Here is a 22,959-nt window from a genome sequence, read left to right on the forward strand (position 1 = left end):
TGCCTACAAGAATTTTCCGCTGTAGCTTACTTTATCTTGTTTGAGAAACCTAGAATTACCGTGAAACATAAATAACAGAAACTTTCCTTCTGATGCTTGCCATTTCATTGTAAGAACTAAAACCTCACACACCTATCCCCTATCTGGACCTCGGCCGCGCAACTTGTATCAGTCCTAGGTTTTACGGGTACCGGGATGGTGTCCAACTGGGCCTCGGGCTACTCACCACACTGCACGCCCACAGCGGGAGCCTGCGGCGACCGCACTCCGCTTGCGGCTAGGGGCTGGGGGCGGGCAGCGCGCCGGAGGGCGAGCCCGGGCCGCGCCTCCAGCTGATTGGCCGGGCCCGGCCCCTGGGGGCGGGCTCTCCCCCCCAACTCGCCAGGCCCGGGGTGGCTATATTGGCACTGTTCCTGCTAGGTCGGGTCGCTTCCTCGCTCTGGGCTGGACGCAAGGAGAGGGCTTCTGAGGGCTGTGCGGGCGCAGGAAACGGAGCGAGGCTGCCGACTGCGAGCCGGAGGCTGCGGGGCTGCAGTGCGATGAAGCAGTGGCTCAGCGAGCGGAGGCTGGCGGTGTGGCGCGACGGGCCGGCCCGGGGCCGGGGCTGCTGCTCCGGAGGCTGCTGAGGCGCCGCGGCTGCCGGCGCGGAGAGCGGCGGGCGAGAGGGAGGAGAGGCAGCGGAGCGCGGGGAAGCCGGCGGGGCGGCGGGCGTCTCTGGTTGGCCTCCCCGGTCGGGATCCCCCCGGTGGAACCATGCGGGTGGCCAAGTGGCTGACGGGGCTGCTCTACCAGCTCTCGCTCTTCATCACCAGGTCTTGGGAAGTTCACTTCCACCCCAGGCAGGGTAAGGTCACCGCGGGGCGCCTTCAGCAGCGAGGTGGGGCGCGTGCCCGAGTGGGACGGGCGGACGGAGGCGGGGGGAGCGTCTCTGCCCGCTGGGGGACCCTGGCCCTGCCGGGGCTCTCGGGACTCCGGGATCAGTCAGCCCCAAGCATCCCCGGAGGTTGCGGCTGCGCGGTGTTTCGAGGAATCGCGCGCGTGGCACACGTCTCCCTCCGGGGACCACGCGGCGGGGACGCGTGGGGCAGGGTGGCGCGGGCGCCCGCGGGGCACGAGTTGGCGGCGGCAGGGAGGCGAAGAGGGGCGCGGGAAGGAGGTGCTGCTGAGGGCCCTGAGTGTCAGGGTCCCTGCTTGGGGAGGGTGGAGCGAATCGGGGGTGTGGGAAAGCAGGCAGGCACACTCACAGAGCGCACGTGTGTGTGTGTGCGCGCGCGCTCGCCAGCGTGTGTTCTTTCGTCGCGCCCCGCCGGGGGTATGGGGACCTGGGGCCTCGGCCCTCTGGCTGGGACGTTTGGTTGAAGAAGTTCGGCGCTGGGGAGGTGGAAACGGGTAGGGACTCAACGGCCGTATCGCTGTGGTTGCAGAAGCCTTGGTGAGGACACTGGCCTCCTACGAAGTGGTGACCCCCGCGCGGGTCAATGAGTTCGGCGAAGTGTTCCCAAAGAGCCACCACTTCAGCCGGAGGAAGCGCAGCGCCGAGGCGCTGGAGCCCACGCCGTTCAGGACCCACTACCGAATCCGCGCCTACGGGCAGGTCTTCCAGCTGAACCTGAGCGCCGACGCCGCCTTCCTGGCTGCCGGCTACACCGAAGTGCACTTGGGAGCCCCTGCGCTCCGGGCGGAGGAGCGCCGCACGGCGCCCCCAGACCTGCGCCACTGCTTCTACCGCGGCCAGGTCAATGCTCAGGAGGATCACACAGCCGTCTTCAGCCTTTGTGGAGGCTTGGTAAGCGCCCTCGGGTCCCTTGGCATTTTCTTGGGATCCATCCTTGCTCGTTCAGGGAGCTGGGCATTGGCTTTTCCCGAATGGGCGGTTGGTTGACCCAAGAGATCAGAGTGGGCCACCAGAGGGATTAACACCTAGATGAACCCCAGCCAGAGGCCACTCCTTCCTGGCAGTGGGGAGAAGGGTTTGGAGGATCAGCAAGTCTCTCCCTGCTGGGCAAAATTGACCCTTCTGTGCAAAGCTGCGAGAAAGAGTGTCGGATGCTGAGCTAGTCAGGGAGGTGGGGAGTGCCTTTCTTCTACACAGGAAGTGTGATTTCCAGCACGACGACAGCCTCCTTCATTCAGACACACCCATTCTGGACCATCTATTAAGGCAGACTCCCTGAATTTACTTAAATTTATTCCTTGAATGAAGAATGATAGAATGAAAAGAGAATGAACAAATGAAAGGTTTGAAAGGAAAGAGTTTTTGTTTGTTTGTTTTGTTTTGTTTTGTTTTTTTGCTACTGTGGGGATGGCCATTAATCTGTGAAGTACAAGATGGGGAAAAGGTTGAATATGCCAGTTTAAAATGCACTGCACTTAAAAATGTAGAGCATCTACAAAGATCTGGTGCCAGCAAATGAGAAATGATCATTAGAGTGACAAGAGTAAAAGATGTGGATTTTGTAAAAACCTCATTGTGGAGAGAGGAAATGAAATAAAACATTGGGTTCTATGTGTTTTATTTGTTTCTCTCCCTCTAAAACAGAGGTTCTAAACTTTTTTTTTTTTTTTTTTTGCCATCAACTTTTCAGCATTCTAGGGGAAACCCAGGGCCTCTTCTCAGCATAATTTAAATGTGTAAAATAACATACGTGTTATTTAATTGGCTTCCTTTTAACTACTAACAGTAATCAAAATGTTACAAGTATTAGAATTTGTGGTGTCATAATACATCCTTCATTATTAATGCGTTAAATAATATCTATTGGGGAGGGGACTACTTACTTCTATACTTTTGTAGTGGTAATGAGAATAAACAATCCAGATAGTTTTGTATTACATTACATTAGAGTTGAAGTAGCTATTATATTATTGCCAACAAAGTCACAATGTCTGTGGTTTTACCTACAATCATTATTGAAGGAAATGTTATGTATCAGAGGTTAGGGAAAATAAAGATGTCTTTCTCATCCAAGTTCATGGAACCTCTGGTTGAGAACACTTACACTAAAACATATATGAACTCACTTTATCATTAACTCCTCTGATAAATACGTGTTCAAGAAGAAACAACTAAGAATTTGGCTACAGGATTCTTTCCAAGTATTCTAGCTTTTGTTGGGCAAATTTTAGATGAGTTTCGGAACATCAACATTGTTTACTCTTTGATGAAGTAGAAAATTGATAACAGTTCTCTCTAGGCCAAATGTAATACTTCCTTTCAGGGTAATTGATGTAAAATGTCTTCCTGGGTGTGAGTACTGGTCATTACTAAGTAGATTTGGAACATCTCTTTGTTCTTTTTTCTGCTATTATCTTGATATATATATATGTACGTATGCATATATATATATATGCCTTGGACAGTTTTCTTTTTGGCTGTAGATAAGTGTAAAATGCAACATCAGAATGGCAGAAATACACTAATATTTACACAGCCATCTACACGTCAAAGGAAAGAAAAATATTCTCTTTTCTAGAACCTTTCAAAATGTTTAGTTTGTCTAGAAAATTCTAGATTTACTACCACAAATTTGTCATGGTCAGTATGTTTTGCGGTATGCGGGCCTCTCACTGTTGTGGCCTCTCCCACTGCGGAGCACAGGCTCCGGACGCGCAGGCTCAGCAGCCATGGCTCACGGGCCCAGCCGCTCTGCGGCATGTGGGATCTTTCCGGACCGGGGCACGAACCCGTGTCCCCTGCATCGGCAGGCGGACTCTCAACCACTGCGCCACCAGGGAAGCCCATGTTTTCTTGATTTAGTATTTAAGGCATGGAAAAAAATTCCAGATGGGAAGCATTATTAGGAGTGATGTTTCTGCTCATGTTGATTCATAATTTTTGTGTAGTTCAAATTATTATTCAATATCTCCTTTTTGAAATCAGAAAACAGTTTGAAACGTTTTTAAGTCGTAACAGGAGTTCATCCTTTCCTGTCACTGTGTCAATTTGGATATAATTGTCTAGTTATCATGCATTATTAATTTGATTTATGTATGTACTTTGCTTTTGGTAGACTTACTGATATTATCAGAGTTTGATTTAACATCTAAAAACATATTTTCATACCTATGTAACTCAGCTTTATCTCCATTTCTCTGTATGTGTAGGGCTGTGTTGAGGACATCAGTCACAGCAGAGATAGAAAGTTTCCAGTAATACAGCACATAACTAGAGGTACCAGGATCTAAAAATCTTTTAGAAGTATGATCAGGACCCATTATAAGTCTAAATCACTGATGAGATTAGTGACATTTCTTTGTCACTAATCTCCCTTGTGATATTAGCACTATAACAGATATTAGCTGTATATTTATGATTGTTTTATTTCTACCTTGACTCTATCCTTAGCACTCTTTAGAATAATAGTTTCATCAAATGGTGGAACTTCTGGTAGGTTTTAGAGTCCATTTATTATTATATCAGATTCCTGTTTTTTAGTCTCAGATTAATCTTTAGATCCAGATAAAGTTGTGTTACCCACAACCTAGACCAGCTGAGCTTTTGCAGATCCTCCTTGATACAATGCCCAAGATGTCAGTTAATGCTCACTTCCAGCCCTGCTCCTGCTGCTTCCCAGCTCATCTTTGTGACTTTGCATGTGTGCGCCTGTGATGATTCAGCTTTGATTTTTGTCAGTCCATTAAACACTAAAGTTGAGATTTACTGAAGGACTTTTAGAGCCAGTCCTATTGAAGTTCTCTTTTGCTAGTTGCTCTTTGCTTTTAGTTTTGCTTTTAATCATGAATGGATGTTGTACTTAATCAAATGCTTTTCCTGAATATATTGAATGAGTGTGTGACTTCCTCATTTTTTTTCTGCTAATGTTCATTGTCATGGCTGGATTCAAGCAAACGTTGACCATTGATGAAAACTGACCTCATACAGGGCAGTACAGTGTTCTGAGGTCTCTGTATTGCTTGGGAGGAAGGTGGGTAAATCATACTGTCCTCCAGTTCCTCTAGCCTTAGATGTCCTTTATGCATCAGTCTCCTTACATTTTTTTGGCCCTAGCCGCTGAATTCTGGGCCTGAGAACTTGTGGCTTTTCTTTGCTCAGTTGGGGCTCACTGACTCTTTCCTACCTGGACTCTCTCTGTTGCTGCGTGTCCCTCTGAGTTCTGGATGCAGCACCTATTTGGCTTCTTGTCTGGCTGCTGCATGTGCAGCCTTCAACACAGGGTCACTTAGCTCCTGCTGCAGTGCTCTCTCCATATAAGGTGGTTTGGTGATGCCATTGGTAATCTTCCAGACCCCTCTAAGGCTCTGAGACCCTTCATGGCATATGGAAGTCTAGGGGGACTTGATTCCTCCCTTCGCCAAACTCTGCCACACCTCTTATTTCAGTGAGTGCATGTGTGTGTGGGGGGGTGAGGGGAGGGGCTTGTAGAGGCCCCTCCCTTGAGTCCCACATCGCATGGGGACTTGGCAGTCTTGGCAGTCTCCAGGGCCTTAAACCCCCAGTGGAGAAGTCAGCGCACATACATCTTCCCAGCCGTATCCGTTGCCTCCATCGTTCTTTTCTTCCTGGAATCCACGGAGTTCCCCTTTCACACCTCATTCATTTGAGCTGTTCCCCTTCCATCTTCCCATTTGAGGTAGCATCTACCTTTCCTTTCTCTGGTGGCTACTGAGGAATGTGACTTTTAAAGGAAGGGAATACAAACCAAGTTACTACTTTCCAAATACCTCTGTACATACAACCATTTAAAAAAATGGACATCACAACATACTTATTGATTTCATTCAGTTGCTAGTGTTGCATTAACCTCAAACATATAAACTAACATTTTCTTTTAATTTCTACACAGCTACTTTTTCCCCCCACTTCTACAAGTCTTAGTATTTATGTGTTTTTCTCTTTCACTAAACCACTGAACCATGACTTGTATTGTTTAGTTTTCTTAAGTGTTTTGGGCCCAAGAACCAGAGGGGCTATGAGTCTGCCAGAAATTTTCTTTGTTTCATGTGGGTATAACTTTTGCTTTTCTAATCTTTCCTTCTCTGTAAGTTTTCTTTCTTCTAAGTGTAAGTATTTATCACATAATTCAAACATTTCTGATTATTTATTTTGACATTTCTAAAATCTATAGTAGATATGAAAATAGAGCCAAATCATAAAATTACCTATATGTAATATAATGGCTAATCAAAATCTGTTTTTAGTTCATTGATAAAGTCACAGAATATATAGTTAACAGGCATTAATATCTCTAGATTCAACCCTAAACTTTGTTTTCATGGCCATATTATCTATTTTCTCATGATGTTGATACACTCTTGCCAAACTAGAGGTCAGTATTCCATAAGTTGTAATATTTGGGGCATATCCTTGTCAGAATGGCATGTGTAAATTGTACAGAGGCTATTCCCAACAACCCCTGTCCGTCTACCAGCTCTCTCACATTACCTGGTGGGTTCCCTTCTTCCAAAGGCCCTCAGGGACTAACCCGACCGCCTAGACAATTAGCTTCACTGTTTCTTGGTGGGATTTGAATCAATGCAGTCTTTTTGGTTGAAAGAAACAGTTTCCAGATGTCATAAAACCAGACATTGCATCTGGCTTATACAGTATTCTCACGGAGTAGCTTGCAGTGGCTGTGTGTACTTTTTTGAAGTTTCTCATGTGAACCATTCTGAGGCATGTCAGGCACTAATGTCCTCTGATGACTGATTATTTAGGTGCTGTAGTACCTCCATGTTCAGACAGAAGAAAAATGTATGGAAACTATCCGTTGTGTCTTTACCGGTTTTTGTCTTCTTGGAAAACTTTATTTTTTAAACTTCCTATTTGCTCAGAAGTCACATAGCCTCAGGTCATTACACATGCCATTCTGTATTCATATTTTTTGTTGGAAAATTCATAAGGATCCCTTTTAGTTATTCCTATATTTAGTCAAATACTCGAGCAACACTAGGGAGAATTTCTTATTCCTCTACCTTTAACATTCAAGTGTTAGCCTAGGTCCTCCACGAAGCAGATGTCAAGGTGGGATTAAATGTGCAAAGAGTTTAACATGGGAAGTGTCTGTGTTAGAAAAAAGGAGCGAGCAGTGGAGTCTGAATCAGGTGAAGAGAGGATGAAAATGTTGGGTAGAAGCATCCCAGGCTGCCGGGCAGTCTAAGCAAGGTTCAGCAAAGCCCCCCTCAAGCCAGATTTGCCTGGGACAATGGTGCCTTGCCTCCTAAGAATGAGTTTCCTCTTCATATCCTTGCCACACTCAGTTACTGGCTGGAGTGGTGCATGGGAGATATGGTTGGGGCACAAGCACGGATGGATCTCAAAACCTGGAGTGGGGGTCCTTGGTCAATTATGCTCAGCATTCTCAGGGCCACCGCATAGTGACACCGGGCACACGTACACACACTCAATGAAAATAGTCTGTTAAATACTGTTAACAGAGGCATACATGGAGTGCTGGGTGAACTTTGAGGAAGGAGGGAGTAAGAGTGTTTCGAGACCTGTGCTGGAGGAGGCTTCTCAGCTGGACTTTGAGGGATGAATAAACATTTGGGGATGTGAAAATTCAAGGGCTTCTTGTGGGTCTCTGCAGCTGAAGAGTAGGGTGGATTAGGAGGTGAGGGTGAAAGGTAAGGTTGAAGTCAGATTAAGTCCTGGAATGTACTGTGAAGGCATGAAGGCTTAGACTGTAGATGGTGGGTTAGTTTGGTGTGTTGGGAGGGGTCTGCCCTTATGCACCATTGTGCAAGGAGCAGGGGAGACAGCGAGGCACTGAGAAGACCACCACTGCAGTAAGGAAGACCCCTGTAAAGGTGGGGAGTGGGAGCCGCAGGAAGTAATGTGGTTGCAGTGGCGAGAAGAGTTGGGTCCCTGTGGAAGGTGCACTGTGAGACCAGTGGTTCTCAAATGGGGCAGTTTTGTCCCCCCGGGGAACATTTGGCAGAGTCTGGGGACACTCGGTTGTGAGAGCTGTGCAGGGGGCAAGGGAAGCTACTGGCATTGGGTGGGTAGAGGCCAGGGATGTTGTTAAACATCCAACAATGCCCAGAATAGCCTCCTACAATGAAGAATTATCAAAATGTCAGTAGTGCTGAAGTTAAGCCACCTTGTAGGAGACCCATTAGAATTTTGGACCAGAAGAGCAGACAACCAAAATGGTTCTAATGACTCTGACTTAAATGACTGAGTGATCCTGTAGCCATTAACCAGGAAAGTTAATAACAGGAGAGGTGGCAAGAAAGAGATACTTATTCTAGAAACATTTGTTTGATTCTATCATAGGTTTACTTTAATCTTCATAATGGTTTGAATTTATATTTACTCTTCTTTTTGTCTAGAATGTCCTTTGCCTTAAACTCCTACTCATCTTTCCAGATCCATCCTGAGCCTTCCTTTCTTTCTCCATCTTCTCTAGAAAGAGCTGACCAGGTTGTGTACATATATCTTTGTTAAGTAATATTGCTTTATAACATTTTGACAATATATCATGAACATCTTTCCATTATATACCTACAGAGTAGTTCTTTATCATTTCTTACTGTTTTAAATTTCTAATTGTTATAATGACTTTGGGCTTCATGTCTTTGCAGATAGTTTAGTAAGAGGATGGCAGAGGCTGTCCTGAGAACCACTACCTGGACCCCACAGGTCAAAGAAACATGGCCATTTCTTTGACAGTTCTCTCCACTTTTAGTGAGTTCATGTGACTTCAAACATACCTCAGTGCCTACAAAAAAGAGAAATGTTACAGAATTTACTCCTTGGTGATGTTGCTGGGACACTATTTATGTAGCTGAGTCATTTGGCTGCATGAATCTCGGGTAGATGAGTCCAGAGTCTGTCTTATTTTCTTGATCCTCATGGGTAGGGACGTGGTAAGAGAGCAGTGTCTTTTTAGGTGAGTATCAGCAGTGTTTCCTCTCACATTTATACTGGAGTTCTGGAATTGCCCCGTGGAATGGGGAATAACGAATGCTACTAGATGAGAGAAGACTCTCTTTTCAAAAACTTTGCAATGTATCTTCTGCTTTAGGCTTCTGCGGCCAATTACATATTCTTCATATCATTGATTGATTCATTCAATGTGTGCTTATGTATAACACGCTGTTTCCTAGGTATGATCAGTGGTGTTATAATGAGGAACTGTCAGGGGAAAATATCTTTTGCATTGAACAGAGTACCCTAAAATAAAAATGAATCTCAGAGTTAATCTTCATGACCTTTTATTACATAACACTTACACTCTGCTTAGGGTAAAAAAGGGTAGCTGTAACATTTGTGTTTTTAGTGGAGACTTTTCCATCCTATATCAAACTATACTCACTTTCAAAACAGTTACTGACATCATTTTAACACACATTGTCTTTCTAAGGAAGTTAGGTAGATAGAATTATTTGTTTTGTTTTATAAGTCATGGAACTGAGGTTTGAGATATGAAGTGGCTTGCCCAAGATTCCATGAGTGCAGACCCAGGACTCATACTCAGGCTTTCTTATTACAAATAGCATCAAACTGATTCTAACGTGACATATGATTAAAGATTGAGAAACTAAACATTTTTGTCTTCATGGTAGTAATTACCAGTGATTCAGTCCTTAAATGAAAATCCAATTTTATTAATAATTGAGAGCAATCTGTTACTAAAATAAATTCTCAGTATTGGCTCTAATTAATTGCCTTGTTTAATAGTGCCTTTATTTTGAACTAGTTCTATAGCTGCCAGTGCTTATATGATAACTGTAAATGATTTGGGAAAAGAGTCCAAATGGTTTACATTTTGTGTTTGTTGTTTTTACCCTTTAATAAAATCTGAGAGTACATTATTGTTTGTGGCTATAATACATGTGTTTGCCAAGTATTTAGGGAAAAATATATGAATGAATGTCAAAATACTGAAATAACATTTTGGAAAAACTATTGTATAAAAATTCTCTAAACATAAAAATTTTGACCTATGAGAGTAAATTGGAACCAGTTGCATAATCACTTGCTGCCTTGGCAAATAGAAGATCATTGCTTCAAGTAATTGGGAACCCCTTGCCGAAGTGAAAACTACTTATGCTACTTTTAATAGTCATCAAAAGAAAGGCTTTGGAATTTGATTGGCATTTCTCATGAATCAAATTGCAGTGCCCCTCCGCAGATAGGCAGGTTGCTAAAAATATGGCATGATCTAAATATAATTCTATGAACCACCTGTTTTATTAAGTCCTCCAATGCCTTATGAGGTTCCTTTCCAAGTTGAAAAAAAAAATTAAGTGCTTCCTTAGGAGACTTTAGGCAAAGCTTTAATATTTTTATTTTTTGAAGAGAAAGTCCTCAGCAGTGGGGTGGCTTATAGAAAAATTGCTGGAAGCAAAATGCTCTTAAGTCCTTCATTGATAAATACAGGCAAACCCCTTTGAGGACAAATTATTTTTTCTTGAAATTACTCTTTTAAGCATGAGGTTTTGTTGAAGAAAAGGCCTCTGAGTTATAAAGGCAGTATTATTAGCAGGCTAGAGTGTTCTAGCATGACTAAAGGAAGTGCTGATGGAATCGATACAACTATATTCATCTTTCACATGAGAGTGCAGGTTGGACCCATATGTGGGTTTATTGGAACATTATCATAGAAGTACCCCATAGTCAGATTTTGATCCAAAAGGTATATGAAAAAAGTTTTCAAGGTATAGATATTTACAGTATTGTTTGGGAAAAGTGTGACATTATTCAAAATAGTTATGGGATGAGTAACAAGCTGCCTCATTCCTATTTGTATCTTTTACCAGGATGCTATCATATTTCTTCTGCTCAGCATGCTTTTTAAAAAAGGTAGAAAGTGATTTTTTCCCATGGGTCCATTTACTCAGGTTTCAAAAGTAGTCTTTGTTACCTCTAAGTATAGTTAATTATTTTTTCTGGGAAAGCAAAGAAAGCTGGAATTTTGGTATGTATTGAAAATAAGTGATTTGTAGTTATATTTGGAAAATAAGCACTTGAAGAATGAATGAAATATGCTAGAGTATAGTATACTAGAAAAGTATCTAAGAAATAGATGAATTCTTTATAAATTTTTCTATTTTACAGACTAGAATTTCAGTATATCTGATGGAATTTCTTTAATTTTTAGGCCTTTTAAAAATGTGTAATCCTAATATACTAGCACATTATGTAACCAAGAGCACCTACACATTTTACTTTTCAGCATTAAAAGAAAACAAAATCATGTAACTACATCTCAGACAAGTCCCTAAACTATTGTAACTTAAGAATATTAGAGGAAAAAAATAAAAGGATTACTAAAGGGTACATGGGGGGAAAATCAGGTACTTTACCATGTTACAAAAATGTTTATTTTGGGCTTCCCTGGTGGCGCAGTGGTTAAGAATCTGCCTGCCAATGCAGGGGACATGGGCTTGAGCCCTGGTCCGGGAAGATCCCACATGCCATGGAGCAACTAAGCCCGTGAGCCACAACTACTGAAGCCCGTGAGCCACAGCTATTGAAGCCTGTGTGCCTAGAGCCCAGGCTCCACAACAAGAGAAACCACCACTATGAGAAGCCCACACACCGCAACGAAGAGTAGCCCCTGCTCGCTGCAACTAGAGAAAGCCCGCGTGAAGCAACGAAGACCCAACACAGCCAAAAATAAAATAAATAGCTAAATTTATTTAAAAAAACGTTTATTTCTACAGATATGTGTTGAGTGCCTGCTACGTCTCAGGCAATGTTTTAGGTTTGGGAAGTGTAAAAATAGTAAAGGCTTTAATACCTTTAAGGAGAGGTTGATGTGGTAATAATTATGAATGTAAAGAAGAATTTATGACTCTAATTGCCCTAATCATTTAAACAGCTTGCAGTGACTATTCAGTTAAAATAGTGATTTACGTATGCTCTTTACAATGGAATTTAAAGCAACAATTTCAAAGTTATTATCCCTAAATAATTTAAAGATAATTAAGAAATGAAAATGAAGCCTCATTCACTAAAACTGTGCTTATCATAGCATCCATAATTTAGTTATTATTTCTGAATTGGTTTTTCACAGAAATATGCTTTTCTAAGTGGAAACTTGCCAGTTTTTTTTTTTTTAATTTTATTTATTTATTTGGCTGTGTTGGGTCTTCGTTTCCGTGTGAGGGCTTTCTCTAGTTGCGGCGAGCGGGGGCCACTCTTCATCGTGGTGCGCGGGCCTCTCACTATCGCGGCCTCTCTTGTTGCGGAGCACAGGCTCCAGATGCACAGGCTCAGTAGTTGTGGCCCACGGGCCCAGCTGCTCCGCGGCATGTGGGACCCTCCCAGACCAGGGCTCGAACCCGTGTCCCCTGCATTGGCAGGCAGACTCTCAACCACTGCACCACCAGGGAAGCCCTGCCAAGTTTTACATGGAGGTAAATGTACATTTGTGTATTCAGAGGTGTGATGAGTGCTTTCCAGTGTCAAACATAATGAGTGCAGCCTGCCCCTACCTGTTGAGCTTCTGCTGCGTATCCCCTTGTTGGCAAAGTTTCAGCCTCACTGTTCTCTGTCACTTGAACCTGCCAAGCTTTTCCCCATCACTGGGCCTTTCAGTCACCACTCTTCTGTTTGCAGTGTTCTCCCAGGGTTTTCCATGGCTACCCCCTCGTTATTCTAGCCTCAGCCTAGAGTGCCTCCCCCCACCCTCTGGGATTCTCTGTCTCCTTGTCTTATTTTCTTTATTGTACTTGTTACCACCAGGCATATTACATTTTTATTATCTGTCTTTTCCCATATAAGTATGACTTCTTGGAAGGCAGGGATTTCTAGATTCCTAGAACTCTGCCTGCTCATTAAATATTTGTCAGCTGTCTTGTAGGGTTTATCAGAATTGGTGTATGATCAGTACCACAGTGCACTGGGTTAAGGCACGAACTGTGGAGCCAGCCTAACTGGGTTCACATCTTGGTCCTGTCACTTACTAGGTGTAAGACTTGGACAAGGTACTTAACCTCACTGTTCCTCATTCATCTCACCTGTAAAGTGGGGATAATAATAATTTACCTCAGTTATTATTAGGTGGAAATAAACTATAAGTGTATATGAATGATGTCTGCTGTATAGATCCGAGTTAGCTATTGAAATTATGATGAATGCCTACCCTCGATGATTTAGCTTCACCAAACTAGAGAAAGAGGTTTATTGGTCAGAGCTGACCATTTGAGGGATTCTTTCCACTCTCTTGACTACCAGTGGGTGCAAGTTCTTTCTGTTTCATCCCTTGCTGTCTTAGCAGCTGCACAAAGATATTATTTAATCTTCTGAAGTTATCGCTTTGACTCTCCTTCCTCCTCCCATTTCTCTTCAAACCTGTTGATAATTCACCAATGGAGCCCTTCTCAGAATGTTTTCAAGTGCCTAAGATAAATTACAAAATAAACCAATTTTATTGAAATACAGTTATCAGGATACTAAAAATAGTTATGTAAAATTTTACCTATTACCACATTAAATAAGATCTAATGGTAGATCTAATAACACAGTTGTTGAGCATAAACAATATTTTGAGATCTCAAACATCTTCCTGTGATGAAAATATCTGCTCTCCACTGGCAACATCACTGGGATTTGTTGCCTACGTTCACAGTTGAAGAAAATTCTAACTTTCAGTTATAGGTTCATGGTAATAAAAATGCAATTTTTTTCTCACCTGCTTATGGACTCTTTTTATTATAACATCCCTAAATTCAAGAGTTCATATTCTAGCTCCAGCTTGTGTGTCCAGATTTGTCCTACTTCTGCTCAATATAAGCTGAGTTTACAAAAAGTAGGAAATAATCTCTTTCTTGGTTTAACAGATATTTATTGTGTACCACGCTGGCTGTGTGTCAGGTACTGTATAAGGCAATGTAAATTCAGGGCTAGGTCTCTTCCTGTATGAAGCCTGTCTAATGAGGGAGAACAGTTATAAATAGCAAACGAATATATAAATACAACATCGTAAGTGCTCTGAAGAAATCAAACAGTAGTAAACTCTAAAAAAGTAATATATTTTCATGGGCTTCCCTGGTGGCGCAGTGGATGAGAGTCCGCCTGCCGATGCAGGGGACACGGGTTCATGTCCCTGTCCGGGAGGATCCCACATGCCGCAGAGCGGCTGGGCCCATGAGCCATGGCCGCTGAGCTTGCGCGTCTGGAGCCTGTGCTCTGCAACGGGAGAGGCCACGACAGTGAGAGGCCCACGTACCGCAATAAATAAATAAATAAATAAATACGTAATATTTTTTCAGGATTAAAGGTAGGGATGTGGTTACCTAGTTAGCTGGTAAAGGAAAAACTTTCTGGGTAGCTGCTCTCTGAAGCTGAGACTTGAACGATGAGATGGAGTTCACCAGGCAGGGGGCTGTGGCAGGAATATGAGGTGAAGGGTGGGAATTGGGAACAGTGTATATGAAGTACCTGAAGTGAAAAGGATGCTATACCTAGTCCATACTGAATCCATCTGCTTTCTCCCACCTCTACCTGTACTGTTTCTAATGAATTCTTCTAGCATTTCTTTAATAGCAACCAGGCAAATAGAAATATTTAGGTTTTTTTCCTTCCTTTATTACACAAATGGTAGTATACTATGCATCCTGTTTTACAGTTTTATATTTTGGTATAATAATTGTGTTGGAGGTCTTTCCATATCACTACATAAAATGTTTATTCTTTTTTGTCTATAACAACAAGATATTCCATTATACGGTTATACCATAGTTTATGTAAATATACTTTAACAGTGGACTTTTGAATTGGTTCTGATATTTTGCTGTTAAAAACAGTGCTGTAGTTTGTAACCTTAATTATGTTAGCTCAATATGTGTGGAAATGTACAATATCTGTAGGATAAATTTTCAAAAGGGGAATTGCTGTGTTAAAGAACAAACACATTTGTAATTGCAATAGATATTGCTCGATGCTTTGCATTGTGATTGCACTGATTTACATTTTCAACAGCTGTGTATCGGAGTGCCCGTTTTTCCACAGACACATTTGAAGTATGTTATAAACTTTTAGAATTTTGCCAGTCTCATAAGTGAAAATGGTTTCTCAGTTTAGTATTAATTTCTGTTCTTCCTGAGTGAAGTTTAACATTTTTTTAGTGGGTTTTGAGTCATGGTTAGAATGACCTTCCCTATTCCAAAGTAAAAGGGGCATTCTCTCATGTTACCTTCTAGTGCTGTTACAGTTTTATATCAAAAGTTTACATCACTGACCCTTGGAATTTATTCTGTGTGGGATGTATCCAAATTATTTTGTCCAGATGTCTGCCCACATGTCATAATCTATTTATTAAATATACTCTTTCCTCATTGATTTGAGATGCAGTCTATATACTAATAATACTAAGTCCTATGGTTTAGGATTTATTGCTTGCCTTTCTTTTCAGTTCATTGGTCCATTAGTCTCCTCATATGCCAGCATTGGAGTATTTAATTAATGTGGCTTTATAATATTTTAATATCTTGTAGTCCTAGTCCCACCTCACTCTTTTCTTATAATTATCTTGGTTATTTCTTTTTTCTGTATGTACTTTGGAAGCAGTTTACATGTTAAAAAATCTGTTGGTATTTTTTTGAGATCTTGTCATATCGAGGAACATGGCAAGTGGTTTCTAAGTTCTCTTCCTTTGTTCTCCAGTAGGCCTTTGACATTTTACAGGAATCTGACAAAGTTGTTTTATTCCTGGGCATTTAACCTTTCTTTTGTAAATTGGATTGCTTCTTCCATAGTATCTTCTCACTGTTTTTTATACACATGAATATTATTGAAGCCTGTGTATTTTCTCACTGAATTCACTTAGTTTTTATAGTAGTTTTTCAGTTAGTTCTTATTTGTTAAGGTATACACTGTTGTCACCTATGAAGATGAAAGTTTTAACTCTTCCTTTCCAATTTTATGTTTCTAATCTTTTATCTAATTCTGTTGTCTAGGACAGGTGATACTGTGCATCCTTATATTCCTGATCTAAGTGGGAATGCCTTGCATTTATCTTTGTTATGCATGATACTGTCTTTGGCCTGTGACAGAGTTTATCTTGTTAAGGGAGCATCTACCTATTTATATTTTATTGATGATATTAAGATCAAGAATGGTGATTTTTTTCAAAAGGCATGTGATTTTTTTCCATTTGTGTAAGTGGTTATGATGAATTAAGATTTCCAATATTGAGCCATAGTTACATTCTTTTTTTTTTTTTTTTTTTTTTTTTTTTGCGGTATGTGGGCCTCTCATTGTTGTGGCCTCTCCCGTTGCAAAGCACAGGCTCCGGACGCGCAGGCTCATCAGCCATGGCTCACGGGCCCAGCCGCTCTGCGGCATGTGGGATCTTCCCAGACCGGGGCACGAACCCGTGTCCCCTGCATCGGCAGGCGGACTCTCAACCACTGCGCCACCAGGGAAGCCCAGCCATAGTTACATTCTTATGATAAACTCCATCTCGTCATGTATTTTTCACACATTACTGACTTTTGTTTGTTAATACAGTTCCGGACTTTTAGCTTGCTATTCATATGTGAGCTTGTCCTGTATTTGTTTTGTTTTTCTGGGTTGTTGTTTTATTTTGTGCTGTCTTTACCAGGCTTTGCTATATGTTTGCACTAGCTTCATAAAAATAACTTGGATTTTTTTCATTTTTGGGAACAGTTCAAATAACAGTGGAATTATCTGCTCTTTCAAGGTTTGGTGGAATTCCTCTATGAAATCATCAAGGCCAGGAGTTTGTGTGATGTGACTCTGACATCTTTTTCTATTGTTTGGTAGAAAAGGGGTCTGTTTGGATTTTTAACATTTCTGGAGTCATTTTGGTAAATAATATTTTCCCAGAAAATTATCTCTATCATAAGTTCTCCCTCTCACTGTCTGTTTTTCTGCTTTCCTCAGGCATTCGCATCTTGTAATCTTTCTCTTCCAACTGCTATACCATCACTGTCACCATAATTCAGGTTTTGTTACCTCTCTTCTGGGCTATAGCCTCTATCTTATAACTGCTAGTATTCTACCATATGGTGTCACTAGATTAAATTCCATGTCTTACAGTCTTATTCATCCCTTTAATATATGTTATCCAATATCCGCTATGTGGTAGACATGACAGGCACGCAGAGAAAAATACAGGCAAAGCTCTACTCTCATGGACTTATATTTTAGTGGATGGTATCAGACAAGAAACAACTATAAATAATAATCTATCAGGTAGTGATAAGCATTATGGAGAAAAATGAAACTGGATAGTGGGGATAGACGTAGGAGACTGGGTAACATGTTTAAATAGGGTCATGAATGTTGACTAGGGACCTGAAACAAGTGATAGTGGGAGTGAGCAGGGAAAAGTGCTTGAGGCAGGTTTAGAAAGTGCAAAGGTCCTGAGGTGAGAGAATATTTGTCATGTTTGAGGAATAGCAAAGACATCAGGAATGGAGCTGTAGAATGAGCCAAGGTAGAATGGGAGAAGGTGAGGTCAGAGCTGTTGGTCATCTGTGTGCTTGGAGGGACTGGGTGGTGCAAAGGGGTGGGCAGATCACGCAGGACATTTTGGACCATGGTAAGGAATTTGAATCTTACCGAATGACGTGAGAAGTCACGTTACTTTTTTGGTTTTGTTTTTTTGATTTGAGAGCAACATGATCTAGACTTAAAAATTACTGACTCCTCTGTAGAGACAATAGAGGGCTATTGATTTAGTTCAGAAAGGAGAGAAAGTTAGGTTAGATCATGGGTGTAGTGATAAAATTTGGGAGAAGTGGTTGGATTTCAGTTATACCTTGAAGGTTGAGCCATTTACATTTGCAGGTGAATTGACTGTGGGATTTGAGACCCATCCTTGGTTTCTCTCTAAGGATTTTTGTCCTAAGCTATCTGAATAATACTGTTGCCATTTACTGAAAGAGGGAGAATTGAAGAAATAGCAGGTTTGGACTGAAAAGAAAGAGTTTGTCTTTGGACATGTTGAGGTTGAGAATGCTACTAGGAAGTGTCAAAAAGCAAGTTGGATATTGGATTCTGGAATTCAGGAGACAGGTCTTTGAGAAAACTCTTCAATGGCTCCCCATTGCTTACAAATTCTAAATTGCTAGTGTCACATTCAAGATCTTTTATCTGACCCCAGCCTTCCTTTTAAGTCTTGTCTCACTCTATTACCTTACATAGACCAAAGCCAAAGAAAGAGGCTTTCTTACTTCTAGAATGTGCTAAGCTTTTGGCCATTTTAATGCCTTTGCCTATGCTATTCTTTTTTTTTTTTTTTTTTTTTGCGGTACACGGGCCTCTCACTGTTGTGGCCTCTCCCGTTGCGGAGCACAGGCTCCGGACGCGCACGCCCAGCGGCCATGGCTCACGGGTGCAGCCGCTCCGCGGCATGTGGGATTTTCCCGGATCGGGGCACGAACCCGTTTCCCCTGCATCGGCAGGCGGACCCTCAACCACTGCGCCACCAGGGAAGCCCTATGCTATTCTTTATACCTGGAATACCTGTCATTTCTCCTTGGTTTATTGGAATATTATCCAGTCTCCATGACTTTATACATAAGAGAGAGAAGTGAGCCAGGAAAGAAACATTATGTTTAATTGATGGCATTTAGTGAATGAACTCCTGGCTGTCTTGTTTCTGTGCTCTCATTTTAACCTGTGGCACAGCGTGCTTTCTCTGCTTAGCGACAGAAGAAAATTAATTTTTATTTTCTTTATTTCCAGATGGGAACGTTTAAAGCACATGATGGTGAATATTTCTTAGAACCTATAATGAAGGCAGATGGGAGTGAACATGAAGATGATCATAACAAGCCACATCTTATATACAGACAGGAATTAAAGAGGAACTATTTTCTGCAGTCTCACAAGCCTTGTGAAGTTTCAGGTAAACTATGAAGTAAAACTCTTTACAGTAAAAATATACTATTTAAATCCTTTTCAGGTTAGAATTTACATATTTTCCTTAAATATTGATATATATGATATTTTAAATAAATTTTCTTGACCTGTAAGGATCCATTAGAAATTATCTGTAGGCAATTTTGTTGTAGACTAAATTTGAATCCAAAAATGTGTTCAGTAGAGTTGACCCATGAACAACATGTTGGATAGGGGCACTGATGCCCTCACAATTGAAAATACATGTATAACTTTACAGTCAGCCCTCCTTATATTCAGTTCTCCATCCATGGATTCAAACAACCATGATCATGTAGTACTGTAGTAAAAATTTAGTGAAAAAAACTCACATAAGTGGATCCGTGCAATTCTAACCCGTGTTGTTCAAGGGTCCACTGTATACGAGATTTGTAGCAAAGAATCAGAAAACTTTTATTTCAGTCCTTTAGTCACAGTAGTATGATTTTTCTCAGCCAAATTTTACATGATTAAAAAAAACCTGAACCTAAGTAACAATAACATGTTGCTCGATTTTGCATGCTTTTAAATTTGCATGAAGGAAGCATTGCAGATCGTTTTCTGGGACTTTTTTGCTTAGCATTGTTTCTGAGGTTCATCCACGTGGGTACATGTAGCAGCTGTTCATTTTCATTGCTGAGTATATCACAGTTCACATATCCATTTTCCTGTGGATGAGCTTTTGGGTTATTTGCATTTTTTTGCTATTATAAACAATGCTGCTGTGAAATTTTTTGTCCTTATCTCCTGTGTTTGAGTTTTCCCGAAGTATACACATAGATACTAGAGAATTCCACATTGTTTTGCAAAGTGGTTTTTATCAGTTTATATTTTCAGCAATATATGAGAGAGAGGTGCTTTTTTTCATTATTTCCTATAAAATTCAGACTAATGATTTATCATAGATTACAATCTAGGAATTGCCAGTTTCTATAAAGTGTAAGTCTGTTGCTAGTAGAATACTTGTATGTTGCATAGAAGTTGTATTAAGAGTTGTGTCCATATATGTACATGAATCTTCACTGTATCATTTTGTCACCCTGTCACTCTATGAAGAATGGAGAAAAGCACCTGCAGTTATCATCAAAGTACAAAATCTAGACAAAAGAGTGGGATTAGAAAGGATTTATTTGAGATTGTAGGTGTCCATAAACTATAGTTCCAAACACTGCGATGCCATCTGTTTTGGGATATAATGATATGTAGGCCTTTGAAGGTTTTCCCTGGGAATGCACTTCTTAACCTTTGCTATTATAAGAGTGCCATTTTGGAGTGGTTCTCACTGTGTCTAAGGCCGTGTTTTAAGTCTATTGACACAATAGATGCCTTTCTTATGCTTTTAATATGAGCATAAGGGTTTCATTTTTGTGGCTTCAAAGAAAACACAAATGGGTACAGCTCCACAATAGAATTCTACAGAAGGCAGCTTATGCTTGTTCTGATCTACCATTCAGGAGCAGCTTGTTTAATGAATTGTTTAGCTTCTTAAGAAGAAAGCCACCAAGTAGACACTCTGAATGCATAAATGTTTCACATAATGATATGCAAGGTTTTGCATTCACAATCAGTGTTCATTATCAGAAAGAGAATGGTTCAAGAAAAGCCAGGCCCTTTTGTTTAAAAAACCAAAAAACTTATACTAAGTTAGATTTATTATAAAGCTACAAATAACAAGCAAGTAGAAAGCTATGGGATTTACTTTTAATCATGATATTATTTCCCACAACATTTATCTACTAAAATGTTAAAAGTAGTATCATTCTTTTCAGTTCTTAAATTACCTACATTTTTAGGTATAGTTAACATGCATATTTTTAATCACTAAAAAAAGCAATCAATTAGTGGCCTAAATACTTACCTGTTAATCATCATCTTGTTAGTAAAAATGGAGAGTTATAAATGTAATTAGTAAAATGTTATCAAAGGCTTTTTTCTTCTTCCCCAGTTCACACATTGTTGTTCAGAAATACTTGCAGAATCTTACATATTCTAAAGGTAAACCTTCATTCAGGAGAATTCTTCAAATAGGTAGGCCTAAAGATTTAGGGCTTGAACCAAAAGGATTAATTGGAAAAGGAAAGGTCATTTTCCCCCCATATTTCTATTGCTTTTAATTCATTACAACCCTAAAAATGTTGTAATTCATAGTGACTTCAGCCTTGATGAATTAGATTAAGTTGTTTTTAACATCAGATTTCACCATGTGCCTTGAGGCCATACGAATTATATTTGGTAGCCAAACCTAAGCCTTTGTGGATGCCAGGTTCCCAGGTAGACATCAGACTTAGTCTAAGTAAAATCCAGTGGAAATAGCAAAACAAGCCCATAAAACCCATGAAATGAACAAACAATCACATAGTAACAAAATTAAAACCCAAGGGAGAGGGAAGACCTGAAAAGCCTGACAGGAATGAAAATAAACCTCTGGATTCTGTTAAGTGTGGTTCTGCTGTTGTTTATCCTCCAAGGCGGATCAGAGCTGGTCTGGGTTCTTCAGGGGATCCAGTGAGCCTTGCTCCCTTTCTCCCATTGCAAATTTATTCATTGAGTCCTTAATATATATAAAGGAGGGAACTGGGTAAGACTTGAGTGTTTCTCTTCATTTAGGTTCTCCAAGCCCAATGGGTACAAAAGAGCACAAAAACAGAAAAATTGCAAAACTGAGCAGAGGCTGCCCTACCTGTGTTAGGAGCAGATCAAGCGGCTGAGCAACAAAAATTGCCCTGGGTTTCACCAAGGAGGTGACATTTAAACCATTTAATTTTCACTGTGAAGGATTTATCGGTATTTTCTAAGAAAAAAAAAAAAGGAGGATGGGCTTATATTAAAACATCTGCGGGATTTGTTTTAGTTAAGTATGCTAAGAAGATAGACATAGAGATAACTGCCTTTGAGAGAAGAGTTTATTACTTACAGTCCCCAAGAGATGGGGACATGCCCCCCTGGGTCTCATGGAGAAGCACCCAGCTTGGTCAGGAGGTGAAGGAGGGAGGGAAAAGCACGGGCAAAGGCTTTGTTTCTGCAGTGATGGGAAGTTTTTACACAGGGTGTCTCCTGTTGGGCAGGAAGTGAAACACTGATCACAATTTGTGGTTTGTGGTCGGAAGGTTTGTAATACGGTTTCAGTGTGCTTGTTGAAAGCTGGACTGTGGCGGACACATAAGCATCTTTGGCTGTTAGTTTGGTCCTGTGACTAATACCAACTCATCAGTTACAAAAACTACAGCAGTTGGTTAGGACAGACCTCCAGATAAGGGGGAATAATATTTGTGTCTTCAGTGTCCTGATGTGTGTGAAGAAGAGTGTAGGAGGTAAGGGAAGATGAGGCCGTGAAGGCACACAGGCTGACCGAAAGGGCTCCAAGGGTCTTGTAGGCTATTCCATAAGCCCTGGGGAAATGAAGAACTTCCAAAACAAAGACATCCTATCTTATAACGTATTACTCAGCTGGCAGATTATTTTTAAAGCTAACTTTGGATTTGAATAAGAAAAGACTGAAGGCAGAAAGACCGAATCCAAGAAAGCAGCTATCTTGTCAACAAAAGACGTATCAAACAAGTAAAGTGCACATAAAGAATAAATTAAAGATGATTTCCTTAAAGCATTTCCTTCAATTTTGATGATATGATAAAGATTTTTTTTTTGTGAGTGATCAGTTTGGATATTTCTGTGAATGTCTGAGAATTGTCTTCTTAATAAAATTATATTTATAGATTATTTTCCTTTCCTTTAAAGATAATTAATCAGCATGTGTTTGGGGAAACCCAGAGGTATCTTTAGTGTCAGCAGAAGCCACGGTTCACTTAGTAAGCTGGGAGTCAGGGAACAGAGTTCTACTTTTGGCTCTCTAACTGACTTTGAGACCTTAACCTCTCTGGGTCTTAACCTAGAGTAGGTAGTGAATGGCTGATGAATTTAATGGCTCCTATTTAAGTCAAGTTTAAGAGTTTCTATCTTAGATACCTCACAGATACAGGAACGCAGTTACCAGAAATGAGTGAAGTGAGGTGTCATTAGGACGTTGAGGTGTCCTTAGGGCAGTGGAATAGACATGCTTCTTGCAAAAGGTGCATTGGAAGTGTGGGACCATTATGACCAGATCCTTTGTATCTTACAGAGAAGCTGAAGATCTAAGA

The 22,959-nt window shown here is 41.0% G+C and overlaps 1 protein-coding gene across 2 annotated transcripts in view; it reads left to right on the forward strand.

Annotated features, from left to right (window-relative positions):
• Positions 1-451: 451 nt before the first annotated feature.
• Positions 452-22,959, forward strand: part of ADAMTS20 (ADAM metallopeptidase with thrombospondin type 1 motif 20) — a 190,033-nt gene continuing 167,525 nt past the window's right edge. For both annotated transcript variants that reach the window (XM_081247912.1, XM_081247911.1), the window contains exons 1-3: positions 452-844; positions 1,425-1,786; positions 18,629-18,791. In XM_081247912.1, coding sequence (XP_081104038.1) covers positions 754-844; positions 1,425-1,786; positions 18,629-18,791 — 616 coding nt within the window. In that variant the 5' untranslated portion in view covers positions 452-753. The remainder of the gene's footprint in view (positions 845-1,424; positions 1,787-18,628; positions 18,792-22,959) is intronic.

The sequence above is a fragment of the Mesoplodon bidens genome, assembly GCF_964165515.1.
Source record: "Mesoplodon bidens genome assembly, chromosome: 11".
Classification (NCBI taxonomy): Eukaryota; Metazoa; Chordata; class Mammalia; order Artiodactyla; family Ziphiidae; genus Mesoplodon; species Mesoplodon bidens.